A 19,322-nucleotide genomic window follows, 5' to 3' on the forward strand; every position below is an offset into this window, starting at 1 on the left:
GCACTGAAACCTCCACGAGTTATTCTTGGGGCCTCTGAACTTGAACATGTCTTCAGATGAGGCTGACTCTGAATCCATGCTGAAAAGTTGTTTGTTAGTCAGGCTGTTTGTCGAATGTTTAAGCCAAACAGGCAAGGCTACCGTAGTGCCGCTGCCAAAGACACACTCTGCTGTCATTGAAGCTCATAGAGCCACCTGATTGGTTGAAACGTCCTAAAGCAACGCAATCCATATTTTTGTGTAGGCAACAGTTTGGCGAAACTGTGTTCATAAAATGTAACGAATAACGACACATATTGTAGAAATGTAGCGGAGTAAAAGTATAGATAATAGCTGCAAAATGTAACGAAGTAAAAGTAAAAAGTATGCACTATTATTTTTACTTAAGTAAAGTACAGATACGTAAAAATGTAACGAAGTACAGTAACGAAGTAAAAATACTTTGTTACATTCCACCACTGGTTGTAGTCAATCCACTCTTTGCTTCCCCATTAGGGTTTTGACAGTCTGGCAGAAGCTATTTGAAATGCCAACACGTACATTATGAGGGTGTGTTCACGGAGCGCTGAGCAGCATGTTGTGTTTTTCTTTAGGATGACGTGGCTGATAAATCACCTGCCAAAAAGAGACCGAAGAAGAAGGATAACAAAGAGAACAAAGAGAAGCAGGGAACTCCTAAAAAAGACAAAGGCGCTGACAAAGACAAGAAGCGATCCAAGGCGAAAAAAGAAAAGGTGTGTGTTTCTTTTAATACGTTGGAAGATGTTCACCTTATCAATCAATCTCTAGCAGACAAGACAATGATGATTATGTGATTCTAAAAGGTCATTTAAAAATTCTTAAGCCGCATTCCTACGAAATCCATTAAATCTGTTACAGCCACAGTTGCTATAGGGAAACAAACATGTACCCAACTGCTAATGTGAGGGTAATTATCCTTTTGGATCAGCATGTCATTTTGCTGGCTTGAATCACTGTATTTATCATACATTTACCATCTCAAAATGACCTCTTAATGCAAGTCTAGAAGCCGCACCTCTCTGTTGTTAAACCTGTATCCGACATTACAAAGGTCTGTTGATTTAGACGTATTATCAGTTAGCATATGCCGTGTATTCGTGTCAGTGTTTAGATTATTGCACCAAGGGCATATTTAGGTTGAATGCGGCCTTTAGCATTGTATGGCGGTGCTGAGTTGCCTCTCCTTTCAGATGAAGGCAGGAGCCAAAGGAAAGAAACCCCAGGGGCCCGTACACATCACAGCGGGCAGTGATCCTGTACCCATCGGGGAGGAGGATGATGAGCTGGACCAGGAGACCTTCAGCATCGTAAGTCATCTTCATTAACGCTCGCTCTCTCTATCTCTCCCTCACACTCTTTTTACGCACAAGCATGTGCACATTCTCACACACACACACACACACACACACACACATGCACACCTATACCATTTACACACAGAAAGATGAAAATATTTTCCTCCCGTGTGTATTGGAGTGTTTCATCCCATAATAATTTATTATAATATATTCTGAGTGTGCTCACTCTTTTTCTCGTGAGAATGAATCAGAGCATAATGCATTGGGGAAAGTGTGATATGGTCTTCTTGACAGGCTACCAGAAGGTGTTTAGTTACCCCAGATGGTCGCTAATGGATATTTTAGTCTGTTTACGCATGTGTGTGTGTGTGTGTGTGTGTGTGTGTGTGTGTGTGTGTGTGTGTGTGTATGAGGGTGTATGCATACACAGTGCGTTTGTATGCGTTTTTCACACTAGAATTTTGGATCTATGCATACTTTAGTGTTTGTATATGCTAAATGGCTTTGTGTGTGTGTGTTTGCAGTGTAAAGAGCGTATGCGCCCGGTGAAGAAGGCTCTGAAGCAGCTGGATAAGCCAGACGAGGGGATGAGCGTGCAGGACCAGTTGCAGCACACACGCACCTGCCTGCTGAAGATCGGAGACCGCATCACAGAGTGCCTTAAAGCTTACAACGACCCAGAGCACGTCAAAACATGGCGCAGGTGAAGCCAACTGCTAAACACGTGACAGACCTCCTTGAGCAGTCTATTTATATGTGTGCAAATTATATTACATGTTCCAAATCAGGGATCAACAAATGTTTGAGAACTATGTCTTGATTGACTTTTTTTTTGCTTTTTCTTATAAAGAGTGTACACAAAAATTATGTGTGGTCCTTAAAGAGACAGTATGCCACAATTTGCCACTTTTGAAACATGTGGGTTTTTTTTTTTTTAAATAGGCAACTAGTACTGGTATCTTCAAATATATGTTTCATTATGTATAGTGATGTAAAGGATAGATAAAGCACCTGCCGGTCCAACTAGCCGCCTATGCTATGCGCTGTGAAGTTCTTTGGTCCTGGTCGGACTACCCTGCCAAAATGTGGGGAGAAAAAAGCTTTCCCCATCACAAACTATATCGCCAAAAGACATGAGTTGGCATGCAAGCAAGCCTTTAATCAGCAGCAACTGTGCTGTTGTTGGTGTTTTGTGAGGATCTCCTCTCCTTTCTGCTGCTTTAGTTCTCACAACTAGATGTGTCCGTGTGTGTTTTTGTGTACTTCAGAAACCTGTGGATTTTTGTGTCCAAATTCACGGAGTTTGGGGCCAGGAAGCTGCACAAGCTGTATAAGATGGCCCAGAAAAAACGCTCACAGGAGGAGGAGGTGAGTGTCCTTCCCAGCAGCTCCTCTAATGGTTGTAGCTTTCAAAGACCACAATGGTTACTGGGCGAGGTCACAGTGTAGGGATAGATCCACGATGGTTACTGGGCGAGGTCACAGTGTAGGGATAGATCCACGATGGTTACTGGGTGAGGTCACAGTGTAGGGATAGATCCACTATGGTTACTGGGTGAGGTCACAGTAACTCAAATGTCACGACATCTCAGATGGTGATTACTCAGAGAATATTTAGGAAGCTTTGCTAAGAATCAGCAGATCCAAGTTTGGTGTTTATGGAACAGAACTTTTCTAGTGCCTAATTGTTGTGTTGTTTGTTTTCTCTAGAAGGAGCATCGTAAGAAGGAGGACTCGGGCAAGAAGAAGCCCTTCAGGCCTGAGCCCTCTGGATCTAGTCGGGACTCCGCGGGCACCCAGCCCTCCCAGAAAGGCCACCCCTCTCAGCCTGGCCACGGCCACCACAGAGAGCCCTACGGTCAGAGACACTTCCCCGGAGACGGTGAGATGCTAGTATCATAAGGGGGAAAGGGCCTAGTTGGGAAATTAACAAAAATTGAAATCTGTAAGAAGGATCTTTAAGTAAATACCATACAATATGTGAGCCATTTCTTATATTACCATACAATATGTAAGCCATTTCTTATATTCATCTATTTGTAGAGTATTTTTGGTTGTTGATTGGTATTCTTTTGTGAAAAGCAGAATTTGCTTATCATGAGTTGTTGATGCTGACCATCATTTTGGTGCTTTTCATATTGGAACAGAACGAGGGGACTGGAAGAGGGATCGGGGCTATGGTTATCCTGGCAACAGCAACCAGTCATGGCAGGGTGACCGGCACCACCCCTACGACCGCTACAAGGACCATCACTATGGCGATCGGCGTCCCCATGGTGACTCCTACCGAAGCTCAGGGAGCTACCGCAACAGTGGCTCCCCACGGAAGAGGCCCTACGAGCAGTACGGCAACGACCGTGAAGACCGTGATGACCGCGATGACCGCGATGACCGCGACCACAGAGGCCACCGAGACAACTACTATGACAGGTGAGCAGAGAGAGAGAGTAAAAGAGATGAGGCTGTGCAGCTTGGTATTTAGTTGCAAAAAATCCTTGGAAGATGTTTAATGACCTGTGATTTCTAGCTGTTTTCCAAAGAAGTCCTTGGATTCCTTTTGTCTCCCCTTAGAATTATTTGAAAATATTGATTGCATGTAATGCTATGTGTCTGAAGCCTCAAGAATGTAATTCAATACCAAATCCGTATTTTAGTTATGCAATCCATTCATCTGGGCCAATTTCTATCCGAATGGATGTAGTCATTTTTTACAGGTTATACTGACGAGAGAGGGGCAATGCTCCACCTGTGGGTGGATTTGTTAAGACAGTCAGATTGACGCACTGCAGCCATTAATGTAAGCCGAATTCCTCTTCCTCAGACATATGGACCCCAAGAGGAGGCGATCAGATGACTTCCGCTCCCAGAGCTATGGCAGCAGTGGAGGAGGCAGCGGAGGAGGAGGTGGTGGTGGTGGTGGTGGAGGTGGAGGAGGAGGCAGCAGCGGAGGCCATGGATCAGACTTTCGGCGGATGCCCGATCACAGAGGAGCCTCAGGTAACCATGGCCCCGGCACAGGGCCCGACCACCACCGGCCCTTTCACCCCGACAAACCCCCTCCTCTGCTAGATCCACGCTCCCCGCAGGCCCAGAAGTCTCCCCATGATTCACACACGCCTCCCGAGCGGACCTCCGTCGAGCCCAAACCCGCGGGGGACTTCAACTGGAACAGCAGGTAGACGGGCTCCGGGCCTCCAGAGACCTCAGGCCTTGTGGCCAGACATGGTGCCCAGTGAAGGCTGCCCTTGCTGGGGGGGGAAGGGAGAATGGCTTGCTGATGCTGCTGCCACCGCCACCACCACCTCTGGCCTTGGCCTAGTGCAGACAGTGGGTGCTCCCCTTCTCAATACACAAACAACCTGCTCAACAGAAGGGGATCAAGAAGAGCAAGCACCACTCCCGCTCCAGACCCCCCTTCCCCCCCTCTTCACTACCTGAGACCGGTCACAGCTTGACCCAGAGGAGCAGACTGAAGACGCTGTCTAACTGTTAGCTGGCGATTTATGGACTCCTTGAATTGAACAGTGAGAAATGTTAAGTCCTATGGACTGTTACAGGAGCAATCTCGATGCCTTTTTTGAAAAGTATGATTGAATGACACACATTTTGAAGTGCCTGATGCATTTGGCCTTTTGAACGTAAGCAGAGAAGGGATCGACCCCTCCACAAGAGTAAAACGTTTATTTTTGATGTTTGTCGCTTTTGATTGTTTTGTAGTTGTCATTGTATTTCTTTTCCCCCAAAAAATGTGGATCTGTATTCTTAGAAAAGAGTAGTCTGTGTTACAAAAACTGATCATGGCTGCTGCACCTTCATGCCATAGAAGCTTTACATTGAGGAAGCTCTGGTGAAGCCATCATGTGTGTTTTAATTGGCTCCTCCCCTCAGCACCTTTCTCAAAGGCTCACACCCTCTAGAAGGACGGTCAGTGAATTACACTGAAACAGCTTCCTTTTAAACAATAATAATGTCACTTTAAATGTTAATGATAATGAATCATTAGTAACCACTTCTGGTTTTTTTCCATCACTGAATTGACCAGTCTGCTAAAAGAAGAAAAAATACCATTGGTATGGTTGTAGATTTTGTATCTATCCCTTAGCTGTGCTACAAGCACATAACTGTTGATGGTCGCCCAGCTTAATGGTAAGAATGAGGCTTTTATGCACCAGTATTCAAGGTCTGTGTATGTCTTTAACGGATGACTCTGAACACTATGATATGTAAGCTACTCTCCTCTTCATTGTATTTGTTGTCCAAAGGATGTACACATTGAGCCATTTCAATGCCTGTTGGAGCCTCATTGGCCAGTATAGGCAGTAGGAATCATTCTTCTGCATCTGATATTGCACTAAAAGTTCAGTACTCTACAACTCCTCTGTTTTTCTACTTTGTTCATATTGAGTGATGTACTCAAGAAAGAAAATAGTGTAACTTGCTCTTTATTTTTCCCCTTCTTTCTTTCTTTTTATCTTTTGTGTGTATGCTTCACATCTACCTTAGAAAGTCTATAAGAATAAAATAAACAGGAAATGATCCAAGGAGACAGGAGTCTCCAGCACAGAGAACAGCCGACTCCGCCTTGGTTCCCGCCCACATCTGGTTTGCCACTGTCTGAGTAGAGGGGCAGTGCTCTGCAGCCACGACCATGAATCACATATTTACATGAATCACATGGAAATGTTTGTTGTGGTTTTTTTTTGTTTTTGTTGTCCCCCCCCCCCTTACATTCTCTCCATGTGCCTTAATTCGTATGTACATTCACATGACTATGGATGCCAGGACGTTCTGTGATTTGAACACCGTGATGTCTCAGTATTAGGTGGTCGTGATTTCATAATCAAAGAACGCAGGAAGACTGCTTGAGTCCACTCTGGGAAAGGGGGTGGGAACAAACTTTCAGGTTGTGTGGTTACAAAGTGTGATTTTAATGTCTTTGAATCAGTGTTTGTGTGCGCATATACACTGGTTGAGGGTGACTGTTGCATCTGTTGCAAGAGACCCCCTGCCAACCAGACACTACCCAACAGCCCTCAGAGGTGGACAGATCCTGACAGATATGCCAACCAGAATAATTTATAGACGAGATAAAACTAAAACGCCACTGGTCACACAAGCTATTCTGTACATATGTTTATAGACCTATATGTATTAAACTTTCCTACATCAAAATGTTATATCTGGTGTTTTCCATTTTGTCTCAGAATTGAGATGTCTGTGTTTAAATGTTGCCTCAAACTAACGATAAATCACAAAATATGTCTGCCTATGGTTTAACTCCATGACGTGAAGAAGGCTCAAGGGACTGAGACATTTTATTCAACAGCAAAGTGTACACCAGGTGGCAGTGTAAGCCATGTAGACTTGAGGCCGTGCTGAAAGAGTTTTTAAACTGCAAGTCACTTCAATTCTAGCAGCTAGATGGGAAATCAAGATACACACAAGACACATTTTCCAAAACAAATCGACAAGACAATTTATTTTCGCTCAATAAATAATTTACAGTATATACATGTGGCATGAGGCACCGTCTTATTCCTACATACAAGCCCAAGTTTGATCTCTGGCAAACCCATTCTGTAATACATTTAGTTTTTGTTTTGTTTAGTTTTTGTGTTTTTATTATTTCCTAGCTTTACAACTTTGATGAGCTCTATTCACAATCAAGTCCATGACACTTAAGAGCTAAACATGAACAAAAACATAAAGTGCTTCTTCCATTATGGAAACAACAACAAAAACACCATTAAATTCCCTATTTTTGGATATGGTTCAGTTCCGTTCTGCTTTAGATCTGTTCCGTTGGTTAACATTTGATGTGTTGTTTCACATACATAGAACCTTTTCTCTTTTTAAATAAAAGGTCACATTCACTGTACTCATATATAAAATGTCAAGATTTACAAAAATTTGAACACAACAAATAAACACTATTCTTTTCCAAATGTAACAACTTTTACAAACCTATGTACAGACTCACATTACACATGAAGAACCATCCAACAATAAAAGTTGACTACGCAACTATCAACACAGAAAGTCCACATTACAATCATCTTGTGGTTTGATAACCGGTATTTTGTTAGATTCTGTCTGAAACCCAAATGAAGTCTGCACTGGCACATGCTAGCGTTAGCAGTAGTACGCCCTGCCTGATGTTTCAGTGTAAGCGTCCCCTTGGAGGTGTTCAGCTCTGAGGACAGATCTAGCATAAATGTATTGGCAAAGGCTGGATCCACTCGTGCAGTAGGGAGAAGTACCACAGCACCGAGGTGAATCTTTTGGGAGCAATATTCAGACAGATGTTCAATGTGGTCTTTAAAGAAACACGAAATCCACACTGCAAGACTGAATAAACACCACAGTCCAATTTCCATCAGCAAATCTTCTTGCAAATCAGGGAGCGACATGCACTTTCAACCTGCCTGGGGTGTTGATCTAAGCATCTACTGCATTACAATGACCTGATAATGTAGTTGAACATGGGAGTGGGCATGTTGTTCTAACATTAGCATTGATATTACGAGGCACCCAGAAGGTATTTTTTCTTAGTACAGCAGGCATTTTTAGTGCTATAAACATTTAACTAAACCCCCCAATCCTTATCCCACTTTATTTATTTTTTATTTGACTTCATATTTTTCCAAAAATGGTGCTGGAGGATTCTGTAACAGAGAAGAAAAAAAAACAACAACAGCGATGCCTCCTTTGCAATGGAAGTAGTGGTGAAGACGATCTGTGGATAATCAGAGCATGGCTGACACTGCACTCTGTTAGATCTCCTCTCGTGCATACCGCTCACAAACTCAAGTCCATCCACTGATTTCGTTTAGCAGCACCTTCCAGTATTATACACAATCAGGACGTCTGGTTGGAGTCCAAATACTTAGGTGAACCACAAAGGTTCCCAAAGAAGAGAGAGAAAGAGAGAGAGAGAGAGATGCAAGGATAAAGAGAGAGGAGGGGATAAAGAGAGAGGGAGGGAGAGGGTAAAAGAGACAGAGTGGGTGAGTGAGTGCAGAAAGACTCAGCGAGAGAGAGAGCGAGTGGGAGAGAGTGAGCAAGAAACAACTCAGATGTTTGGGGAACGTTGTTGGCACCAGGGCTGGTTCTTTGGCAAAGGGCCTCAGCCATAAATTCACAGATCTGCAGAGTTGTGAGTCAAGAGAGGCCTACAGCACAGCCACGTCGACACCCTCTTTTTTGAAAACGGAGAGAGCCTTTTATTCTTCGAGGAGCAGTCAGAAAGACGGATGAGTCTGCCTGTGGGGTCATGCACCCCATATAACCCGGCCCAGCTAGTCTTTGTGCTTGGCCAGTTCCCCCAGCTCAACTGGGCACCTTCCACAGCGCCGTGATTGTAAACCGACCCAACAACGTTGAGTCTGACAACAAAACAAAAAGCTCTGGCAGCTCTGTGCTGCCTGGTCCCCTTCCATGTTGGGATTTAAGTAATGGAGGCTCTCTCTGTTCAGTTGATCGATGTTAATTTTGAGTTTTGAAAAAATCTGTAAACATATTGTTCGCATGGCGACCTGCCCTTTCTATGTGCCCCAAATTAGCTTGCTCTGGGCTTGGTTTTTGTTAGCGGTCGAATGAAGTCCGCACGAGCTCCAATCAAAGAGAGCAATAAATATTTTCGAGATTGAAGCACCAAAGTAATGTGGGTGTATTTTCTTTGACGAAAAAAATTCTCTTTGACACTGTTATTGACACATGGAAACGGTGAAGTAGGAGGTTTTTTTCCAATCTGTCTGCCAATTCACTTTGGCAAATGTTTTTGGCAGACGAAGGCCATTCTGAGTGACCTTAGACCACCAGGCCAGCGCTATATTGAAACCCTGGGTGCAGTATAAAGACATTAGCAAATATGTCTCCCAACTACAATTCTACAGTTCTAAGGAACACACACACACTCACAGGATATCCAAAGCAACACACACTAACAGACATGCACAGAGTACACACGCACACACACACACACACACACACACACACACACACACACACACACACACACACACACACACACACACACACACAAGCTGTACAAAAGGACCTGGCGTTACGGCCAATTAATCTCCACTGCAGACAACCAGGCTCGTTGCTCTGACGTCCCTTTGGCTAAGGGCTCCCTCTCAGTGAGCTCTGGCCTCTCCCAGCTCTGGAGGCTCATCAAACAGGAAGCTCAGGGAAGGCCTCATACTCAGCAGAGGTTACTAACAGCTCCTGTCATGGCCACCCCTGGTACCCCCACCCTCCACACACACACACACACCAGGGGCCACATACAACCACTCCACTCGCTTGGCACCAGTCAAGGAGGAGATCCGTAAAGTGTAAGTTAAGAGGAGGGGATGAAGAAGGAGACGAGGAAAAACATATCCTTCTTTCCACAGATCATCCCCAGTCCCATCATCTCCCGTGGACCATTCACCCTCCCTGGGAATGAGGGATTAAATCCGAAAGCTGGACATCCAAGCTCTTGAAAGACTGAGGTGGGGAGGGATGGATCGAGTGTGTGTGTGTGTGTATGTGTTGTGTCTGTGTGAGTGTGTCCTGGGGGGGTGGGGTGGGGGTCTCTCACTGCAGCTTCTCCTCCATCACAACCAGACAAATGAACGTGATGACAGACAACCAGAGGGATCTCACTCCATCTTGACAGATTACAATGATGCTGTTCCCCTCAGCCCCAACGACCAAACACAAATGAGTCCATGGCTGGAATGAGTGCGATGACCTGGCTCAGAGCCCCTTTGGATCTCCCCCTTCCTCCCTGGAGTTGGGAGTGAGGGGGTGGACCAGTGCAGGAGCTCAGCCTCTGACAGACTGGACGTGACACGGTGAGACCAGTGTTTCGCAATGCACACATCTCTCTCACAGCCATCACACGATGATGAAGATGACAACAATGACAATAGTGATCGCGGTTGGAGGACTATAGATGCGCCGAGCAACCTTCAGTCCAAAGCACCAGAACCAACAGGTTGAGGAGAAGCAAGAGGACAGAGCAGGACCCCTTGTGGCTCGTGTTGCCTAAACGCATGTCCCTCTCGAAAATGTGGTGCTTGTCCTTGTTGGAGTGGAGCACTTTCACGTCCTCCAAGGCGTAGAAAGCCGCCAGGGTGAAGTTGATGTCCCCTGACGACAGCAGGTCGAAGACGCAGGAGTGGAAGTACATGTCCTCCACCGGGAGGTGCTCTTTGCACTTAGCCGTAGCCGTTTTGTAGGTAAAGCCATGGAGTGCGCCGCCGCCAGGCCTTCCCCGGCCCTGGGCCTGACTCTCAACGGTGTGGGCCCTGAATGTCCTGAAGTCGATGCGCTGGTTGGCGGGGCAGCCGTGTAGGCACAGGTACAGGTCCTGACTGTCCTGGTCCTCCACAGAGTTCACCACCTCATCAGGCATCCGCACGGCGAATGTCAAGTAGCGGCCCACCTGCCGGACCACGATGGTGGTGCCGATGTAGCGTGCCCGGATCTCAACGTGCTGACCCGGAACCTTTTCGATGATTTGCAAGGTATTTGCACCGTGGCGATCGCCGCCGTTCTTCGAGCCGTCAGCGAATGCTGCTGGGAGTTCGTCGGTCTCTGCGTGGTACATCTTCTGATCGACGCACTCCTGGAAGTTCTTGAAAATGATTGTCAGCTGAAAATCAAAAACAAAATAAAAAGGTCAGTGAGAAGCCACCAATGCCACACCGACACCTGAAATATGGTAGTTCATGCACAGTCAGACAAAAATGTCTCACATAAGTCTTCATGGTACTCTCAGTTCTCTCACAAAAATTAGTTTGCGTCTTCAACATTACAGTTACTTTCTCATGTGCACTACATACATGTACATTGAATGTTATACGCCAACAATCAAATAAATGTCTTTAAAGCCAAGGCTGATACTAAATCAAGTATTATTATGTTAAAGCAATTCAATGGAGCTCTTTAGTGTTGCAGAGAAGGGGAAAAAGAACCAGCACTAATGCAGCCTCACTCTCCCTAAGCAAGTCTGTCTTAAGTGTCACATTTCAGCTGCAGCTCGAACGTGCAGGAGGCCAAAGTAAACGCTTGCAGAGGAACACAGGTCTAGTCTCTGTTAAATCAGGCCTCAGTTCGCAGACACAAAGGCAATCCATTCATGCTTCTCAGAGTGGCCTGTGAACCCCAGAACCTTGCTCCAGGGAGTGGCCTTGCGCCAGTCGGCCAGGGCCTGTGCGTGTGGCGGGGGCTAATTAACCAAGACTGGCGCTGCCGTACCAGGGTGGAGTGGGGGGGGGGGCTGTCGGGGGGCTGTCACACTGGTGACCCTGAGATGACAGAGTGAGTGTGCTGTCTGAGGTGACGGGGTATGGGAGTAGAACATAACCTCAGTGTACCTCAGTGTGAAGAACATTTTGAACAGATATGCACATTACGAATTGGGTGGTTTTAAGTAATCAGACACTCACAGTGCTCAACTCCACAAACTTCGCTGGTTGTCTGATGTGGCATGTGGGTATGTATTACTGATCTAAAGGTCTACAGGAAAGGTCAGAAGTTTCCTGATCTATGCACTAGGAACCAAAGCCTACACTGAGTTGCCCACAGGTTTCAGATCACCTCTCACCACCTAAATATGTCTCACGCCAAGCACAAACTCTGTATGCCAGGTCATGTAGCTACATGCCTATGTCTAGCCAACAGTTTACCTTTCACTCCGAAAATCCCTGAAACTAGCAACACTGTTATAACCAAGACAAGGCCGATATGATAAAGTCTGAAACGAGATTTTTTTTAAAGATTATGATTCTGTCCCAGGCATGTTTTTGTGTGTGTGTGTTTGTGTGTGTGTGTTTGTATGTGTGTGTGTGTGTGTCCGGTTATACCACTGTCAACTCTTTAACAAGTTCTCTTAATACATTTTACATCGACATTTCATTAAACTATACAAAAGCCTTTAGTAAAAGGGGAGAGGGCAGCAGGGGGTAGGAACAGAAAGACCGAAAAGTAATCAGTCCAGTCATGTTAGACTAAGAGCCTGTACAAAGTAGGCCTTATTAGGGCTGGGCGATATGACAACTTTATATAGTAACCATTAAAATCTTTACACGTTTTTCCTGTTCAAAGATGTGTCATGGAAACACTGTGAACATAACTCAAAGTGCGCTTTTATCAGTGCTTATTAATTTTTTGGTCCATTCAATTATCCGTCTCTTTCTCTCATTCTTTCTCTTTTTCTCTTGGTCTTTCTGTCTCTCTGCCATCTTTGTGTGCAACAACTTTTTCCCGAAATCGTCTTTGTACAAAATGGTATATATATCTAGCTTTTTATTTTACATCTTTCATGACCGAAAAGAGCATATTTGCTAACAGACTTATTTCCTTGAGGGGTATATTCTTAGAAATGGAGCACAAAGCTATTTTATAACAGTTCCATATTGTATCCTAAAAGCAACATGGACAAGATATGACACACTCTGTATCATGACACAGACAAAACTTCCCCCTATATCGTGCACCCCTAGGCCCTGCCCAATAAGGGAGGTGAAGGAGTTGGGGGAGGAAAGGAGAGTGGAGGACAGGAAAGAGAGGACTGTTTGCACAGGTGGCATCATCTGCTGCGTTGTTTTCCCTTTGTCTACCCTAGTAAAAAGTCTCAGAGCCTCTGTCATTTGTTTCCAAACACAACTCCACACCGAATTACCGCTATCAAAAGGATAAAAGAGCCCAAAAGTTCAGCATGCTTAATAGCACGTTATTACTGGATCCTGATGACGGAAAATTAGCCCTGTTCCTTAATGTGACTGAGGACAAAGTTCTATTATGTTCCTTATGCCTTCCCCCTCTTCGTCCTCCTTTCATTCACATAGAACCAAGACTGCACAAGGAGGGCTGTGATTAAAACATGGCCTGTGGTCACTTAATTACCAGTTGGCAAAGGCAAACCAAAAAGTGAACCCAGTACAACATAAATGGATTAGTGGTCTGCAAGTGCACAACTACCAGGTCTTGACTTTCACCTTCGCCTCTGCAGCTGGGTACATTTTCTGGCAGTCCTCCAGCCTGTCCAGTGTACCGTTAAGCAAAACAATGATAATTTATGAGTTATGAAGGCCAGCTAATGTGGAGAAAATATCAGCCGTTTCCTGTATGGACTGAGCACTTAGTTAAAACAACAGGCCCTTAATTCACATACAAACAATGGCAAGGACTGTCATAGATATAGTAACATTAGTCTTGGCAGTCTGGTAAAAAAAAAACAGAGAAGCTTGGAGCCTGGTAACATTCTGACTTATTACTGCTGTTTTGATACTGGCATTCCCACAGCTGAAAAAAAAGCTAGGCTTATCGCAGCCTCATCAATTGCTCTGTTTATCACGTCTTCATCTGCCATGGAGGCCATCCAAATATTAACCACAGTCCAAACTCACAGTCCTCCCTCCCCTCCTCCACTACATGCTCGAGCTGCTGAGCCTTCATTAACCCAATACCTGCCAAAAATCCCAATACAATGCTAAGTGCAACACCAGCCTTTAGATCTCTACACACTCTGGCTCCAGGGAAAATGTACACTATTCTTTATTATATGTTCTTAACCAGCGACACAAAGCGCAAGAGCTGAAAAGGGAGGAGAGAGGAACAAAAGGGACTCATTCTCACCTTACTGGTGGCGGTGGCGGAGGAGCCGGGAATGACAGGTGTGTTGGTCACCTGCACCGACAGGTACTTGTTGTGGATGAGCGGCCAGGCGCCCTCCACCTTACACGTCTGGAAGTCGTCTCTGAACGTCCGCAGGTGCGGGTCCCCAAAGAAGCCACAGTGGGTGTAGTTTGGGGGTGATGAGCCACGCGGCAGGCTGCGCTCGTAGTGGCACACCTCCGGCCCGTCCGAGTTTACGTCTGGCTGGGGCTGAGGCTGCGGCTGGTGAGGGGGCGCCGGGACTGGGGCGCGGGGGGAGGATGTGGGGCCCTCCTTGGAACAGTTGTGCTGGCTCATCAGGTCTTCGATGCCATGCTGGGCCAGGTGGAAGGCCAGGTCACCGCGGCAGGTCCGGGCGGTCCGACGGACGCAGCTGCTGTAAGCCCGCAGCGCAGTGCAGAACTCCACATCCGCCTCAGGCTCCGAACCGGTCGTAGCAGCCCAGAATTCCGAGTTGCACTTGAGGATCTTACACTGCAGGCTCACTGCCGGGGGAAAGGGGAAACAGACCGAAACATGAGCCACAGAGAAACTCTAGAAGAGAACTTTACAACTGTGCATTATTTATGGCAGAAACATGAATTTAAGGGGTCCCTTGTTGAGACCAAAGATTGAAAATATTATTGGGTATCAATTAAATAAAAAGAAATACAAACTGCAGACCATTTTTCAGGCCCAGGTGCAGTCGTCAGTTTGAAGGTTTTATCAACCATCTTAAAAACACAGATTTTGAGTGCCCTTCCCTCCCTTTTCAGAGTAAAGAATAATAGTGCTTACTTAAAATAAAAACATTCCATGATTCGTGTAATGGCCTGTGTTTTCATTGAATATGTGTACTGTTTCATATGTGAATACTGTCACTGTAAACATAAATCTCGACAGCTGCTCATGAACATGTGCATGAGCTTTCAGAAACTGTTTTTAAATCATGCCACATCTCCTTTACTCTGTCTTTCCCCAAAGGGTCTCTTGGCAAATTGAGTATTTATTTCCACTGAGCAACTGCATGGTCACATGTAATGAAACCAACATTCCTCCAAATAAATGTGGCTCCAAGAGGCTGAGACTTGCCAGCTTCCATCATGTGTGAGTGCACTTCATTAAAAATCAATCCTGCTCAGAAATTTCATGCAACTCTATCAACTCCAAAAGGGAGTCGTATAACTCCACCCAACACACACACACACACACACACACACACACACACACACACACACACACACACACACACACACACACACACAGCCAAAAAATACATACAACGCTTTTTTTTTACAAAAGCATCTCCAACATGACGCCTTGGTTCATTATCTGTTGACCACTTTTGTGAAACTCTTCATAAACCAGCATATCCCAAAACGTATTATACACAATAAGAAAATGAATACTCTATTTCAAGACCTAAAACCCAATAAGAAAATGAACTCTATATCAACACTTGAAAGCTGCTGAGCTAACCTAATAAGAATCTGAACTGGCACCATTACAGAGTGATGATGCTCCAGCAGGCTTTTTAAACCTGATTACCTCACGGCAAGGCTATAAAAACAGAGAAACCGTGGCCTCTGTAGCAGGCCCACAGGATATGATCAACGTAGAGATTGTTGTGAATCAGGGTATCGTTTATCATGGAGGCTAATACTCTACACAAACAAACAAGCTAATTTTAGAGATTGACACAGGGACAAACGGAAAGGGAACATGCAAATGGCCCCCATTGCAAAGGGACAAATGCTAGTTAAGCATTGAGTGCGAACTAACACATTTTCACACCAAGAGAGTTGTGGTATTGGCAGTCTAAGCAGCCTTTTGAGAACAACTCAGCAAGAGCCATCACCCCCCACCCCTGAGATTGGGCAAAAAGGCACCCACTGAGGAGTTCACTTCTTAGTGAAACAGAAGGGGGCATGAATTTGAGTTTGCATTAGTGAAGGTGTTTGTGTGTATGCATGCGTGTGTGTTGTGGATGTGGGGGAGAGGGGAGGTCTTAAAGCTCTGAATGAAGACAATGTAATTTGCCATTGAGAGGAGACCAGCAGAGTCATAAATTAGGCCTGTGTAAAAGGATTAGGTTGAGTTTCATCGCCCATGCAGGAGGGAGAGTGGGTTCATGTGTGTGTGTGTGTGTGTGTGTGTGTATGTGTGAAGAGTGTTCTCTTAAAGAAACAGGATCTCCAAGGAGAAACTGGCTCTCCGTCCAGAGGGCGGAACAGAAGGTAGCTCCTGGTATTCCACAGGTCAGACTGGGTATAAGATATCCACCTGTCTACTGCGAATAGGCCACTAATCAAAGGCTAAATTAGATTTTAAACAGGCATTCCACAGGGCTTAGATTACATGAGCTGAAATTAAAATCTTTCTTGTTTGGCACAAGCTAAAGGCTAAGGTATGAGACAAAACTCATGAAGGAGTAATTCAAGTATTATAGAACGTTTGTACAATAGTCTGTCTATTTTGTTGGTTGCGTGTGTGTGCATGCACGTGTATATGTGTGAGCAAGGTAAGCATGCTTACAATGTTGTAATAAAGACAAGTGGCCATGTGGTAGTATTGTTATAAAAAATATAACCAACATATCTTAGTCCTGTATTACACAGAACAAGATGACTTGCTTTCAAACTGTTTCAAAATGTGGTTGTATCGTATGACTAGTCAAATAGGCCAATTTGTGACACCAAAAATCCCACTATCAGCTGACACCATCACCGTCCCCCTCCCCGCGCGCCTCAGTATGCAACCCCCATCCACACCTCTCCCGCCTCCCCACAACAAAAGGCATTTATCACCAATCTGATAAAATCCAATAAACTAATCTCAATCTGAAATGGACTGTCAGCCACTCTATCACTTTCATGATATCTTTTTGTTTGACGTTAAATGACTTGAAAGAAAAAAAGATAAGCTTCGTCGAGGTGTTAAATGGTCTTGGAGGCGGTATCATGGCCATAGTGGCTTTATCGTTCATAGCTTAAAATGATCTGGCACGATTGAGTGTATTTGTATACGTGTATGACGGGTAAAGAATATTGATGTAGGTAAGGTTAAGGCATTGTTAAGCAGGCCTAGCCAAAACTCCGAGACAATCTATGAAACAATTTACAACGCGTCTGTTTGTCTATTAATTCAAGTTTTATTCTCACAGTCAAGGCACAAGGTAAGGCCATTACGTTAAATCTAGGGAAACCAAGTTGGGGATCTGGATAGAACCCCCTCCCCCAAACTAAACAGTACCTGGGGGCTTGAGAGGAATGTATACGGCTGAGGCGAGCCATGGGAGAATGTGCGTGACTGGGAAACGCGAAAACAAATACATTTTGGAGTGGGTTTAAGTGGACGAAAAATAAATCACGACTATGCCCGTACACAAGACAAGAGATTCAACAGCTAACATTTTATATACGCCAAAATCCACGCAGGTTTCAGTCACTGGCTCCCCGGAAACGAGCACATCATATTCAGATAAACAATCGCTGCAGGTTTTCAATAGATATTTTACTCTGATTTTGCCAAACATCAGAACGCAGTATCGATGCAAAAGTAGAATTGGGATGATATTTTTGCAATTGCAAGCAGGTTACAAAAAGTTAACTTTGCGCAGCCGTTTTTTTTTCGCCTAGCTGACGAATTTGTTGTTACATGTAGTTAATTTGTTACAGCCTGTTCTCCATCTCGCTCAATCCATTCAAAGGAGATACGTTTGGGTAAATATAATCTCAAGTAGGCCTAATCTAAACATGTCTGTTGTGTGATAATAAGTTAAAGTTTAAAAACTCACCTGCAGGAAAGAGATAAAGAAATACAGCGAGGATCTTGCCGACTTGTAGCGCCGAAGGTCCTGCTCCTTTCCCCATAACCATCCATCCAGCACGGGACAGCGCTCCTCTCCTCTCCCTGGTCAAGTCAGCACGGCGAGGAGAAAAGAAAGAGCGAGTTACTTATGACGTAGAATTCCTTTAAGATCGCTAGAAAACTAATTCGGGTTGAAATCATTCCGTTGATAGTTTGCAAAAGACTTTTCAAGCAAGCGCCAAACACCCGTTGAGGTTCATACAACTCTCCGAGTCTTGGAATTCCTCAACAAACACTAAAGAAAAAAAACATCGATCTTCTTTCAGGGGTGTCAAGAAAGGGCAGCCTACTCCAGGAACTGCACCAATAAGAAGACTTAGATCCACCCCTCAACCCCCTTCAGCCTCAAATTACACCCCTGCCTCGCAAACTTGCAAAATTGTTCACCATAGCCCACATTGGGTCACGTTGAATCCCTACTAGAGAGTGTTATCGGATAACTTTTTTAGCCTGGTAGGCTTCACAGCAAACATACACTCTCACAGGAAATAGACGATGAATATGTTGCCAGCTAGTAATGAGAAGTACGTTTGAGTAACGTTTCTTTTATTTCTTTCTAGTCAATAGAAAATGTAACAGTGTTGTTTGGAAATCATTTAAAAAGGGAAACAGAGGACAGTTTGACATTTATGGATCATCAAGAAGTTTGGGGGAATGACAAGAAAAGCGTTTTCAGGACACAGAATGAGCTCTGTATGACACATTCAGACACTGGTTTAATGTCCAAGAGGTTTGACACATAAAACTCAGGCCTTTGACCAGGTAGACATTTCTCAGTCATGGCGTAGACCTAGGTGGGTTGGTGTCAGCAACAGTAACTTTCTTATTTTATATTAACCTAATAAGAAACATATTAAGAATCAGGCTGATATGAAGCCTTACCCCTTTCTTGACATGTTTGCTGTTAAAGGAGGGGTTAAACAACATATGTAATATGGCTCAACTGTAAAGGGTCGCAATTTCCACACTCTATGAGTTAACTTAAACTCAAGGGGTATTCTGATTTCAATATCACTGTTAAAGGTAGTTCTGTGAATCTTATCCAAATTGTTTTTGTTATTCAGCAAATTGCTCTGTACAGTCCTCTGCTGTCCGTTTGTGCAATCAAAAAAGCAGTCCACAGACCTGGCCCAAAAAGTTGCCCCGAACCCAAGCCATATGTACCAGCCAATCAACATGTTGCTTCAGGAGCACAGAAGGAATGAGTGTAATTTGATTGGTTCTTTATCTAAAATATCAACAGCCTTCCACACTAATCGTGGAAATAGATCATAATGATTTCTGTGAAACCATGACAAGTTATGTGTTGCTGTGTGAAATAGAGGTTTGAGCGAACATAGTTGAATAGTTTGTGGGTGCATGACTTGGGCATCGTCAGGACAGTTAATCCAAAGTATTTGATAACTTAAGATGTATTAAGTGAATGAAAATAAACATGGTGCTGTATATACCACTTCAACATCTGATCTTTTAAAAGTGTTG

General features: G+C 44.5%; 2 protein-coding genes across 2 annotated transcripts in view; one reads left to right on the top strand and one right to left on the bottom strand.

Moving 5' to 3' along the window:
• chd2 (chromodomain helicase DNA binding protein 2) overlaps nt 1-6,475 on the top strand; it is a 35,752-nt gene extending 29,277 nt beyond the window's left edge. Inside the window, exons 33-39 of the mRNA XM_080842389.1 lie at nt 594-734; nt 1,212-1,328; nt 1,844-2,022; nt 2,588-2,687; nt 3,030-3,201; nt 3,467-3,749; nt 4,141-6,475. Coding sequence (XP_080698515.1) covers nt 594-734; nt 1,212-1,328; nt 1,844-2,022; nt 2,588-2,687; nt 3,030-3,201; nt 3,467-3,749; nt 4,141-4,498 — 1,350 coding nt within the window. The 3' untranslated portion in view covers nt 4,499-6,475. The remainder of the gene's footprint in view (nt 1-593; nt 735-1,211; nt 1,329-1,843; nt 2,023-2,587; nt 2,688-3,029; nt 3,202-3,466; nt 3,750-4,140) is intronic.
• A 333-nt stretch (nt 6,476-6,808) lies between these two features.
• rgma (repulsive guidance molecule BMP co-receptor a) lies at nt 6,809-18,054 on the bottom strand. The gene is made up of 3 exons (XM_080841493.1): nt 17,767-18,054; nt 13,953-14,476; nt 6,809-10,965 (listed from the first exon to the last, which is right to left on the bottom strand). Exons 1-3 carry the CDS (start codon nt 17,846-17,848, stop codon nt 10,258-10,260), a joined length of 1,314 nt encoding a protein of 437 aa, XP_080697619.1. The 5' UTR covers nt 17,849-18,054; the 3' UTR covers nt 6,809-10,257.
• Nucleotides 18,055-19,322: the final 1,268 nt, after the last annotated feature.

Source organism: Sprattus sprattus (assembly GCF_963457725.1).
Source record: "Sprattus sprattus genome assembly, chromosome: 7".
Lineage (NCBI taxonomy): Eukaryota > Metazoa > Chordata > Actinopteri > Clupeiformes > Clupeidae > Sprattus > Sprattus sprattus.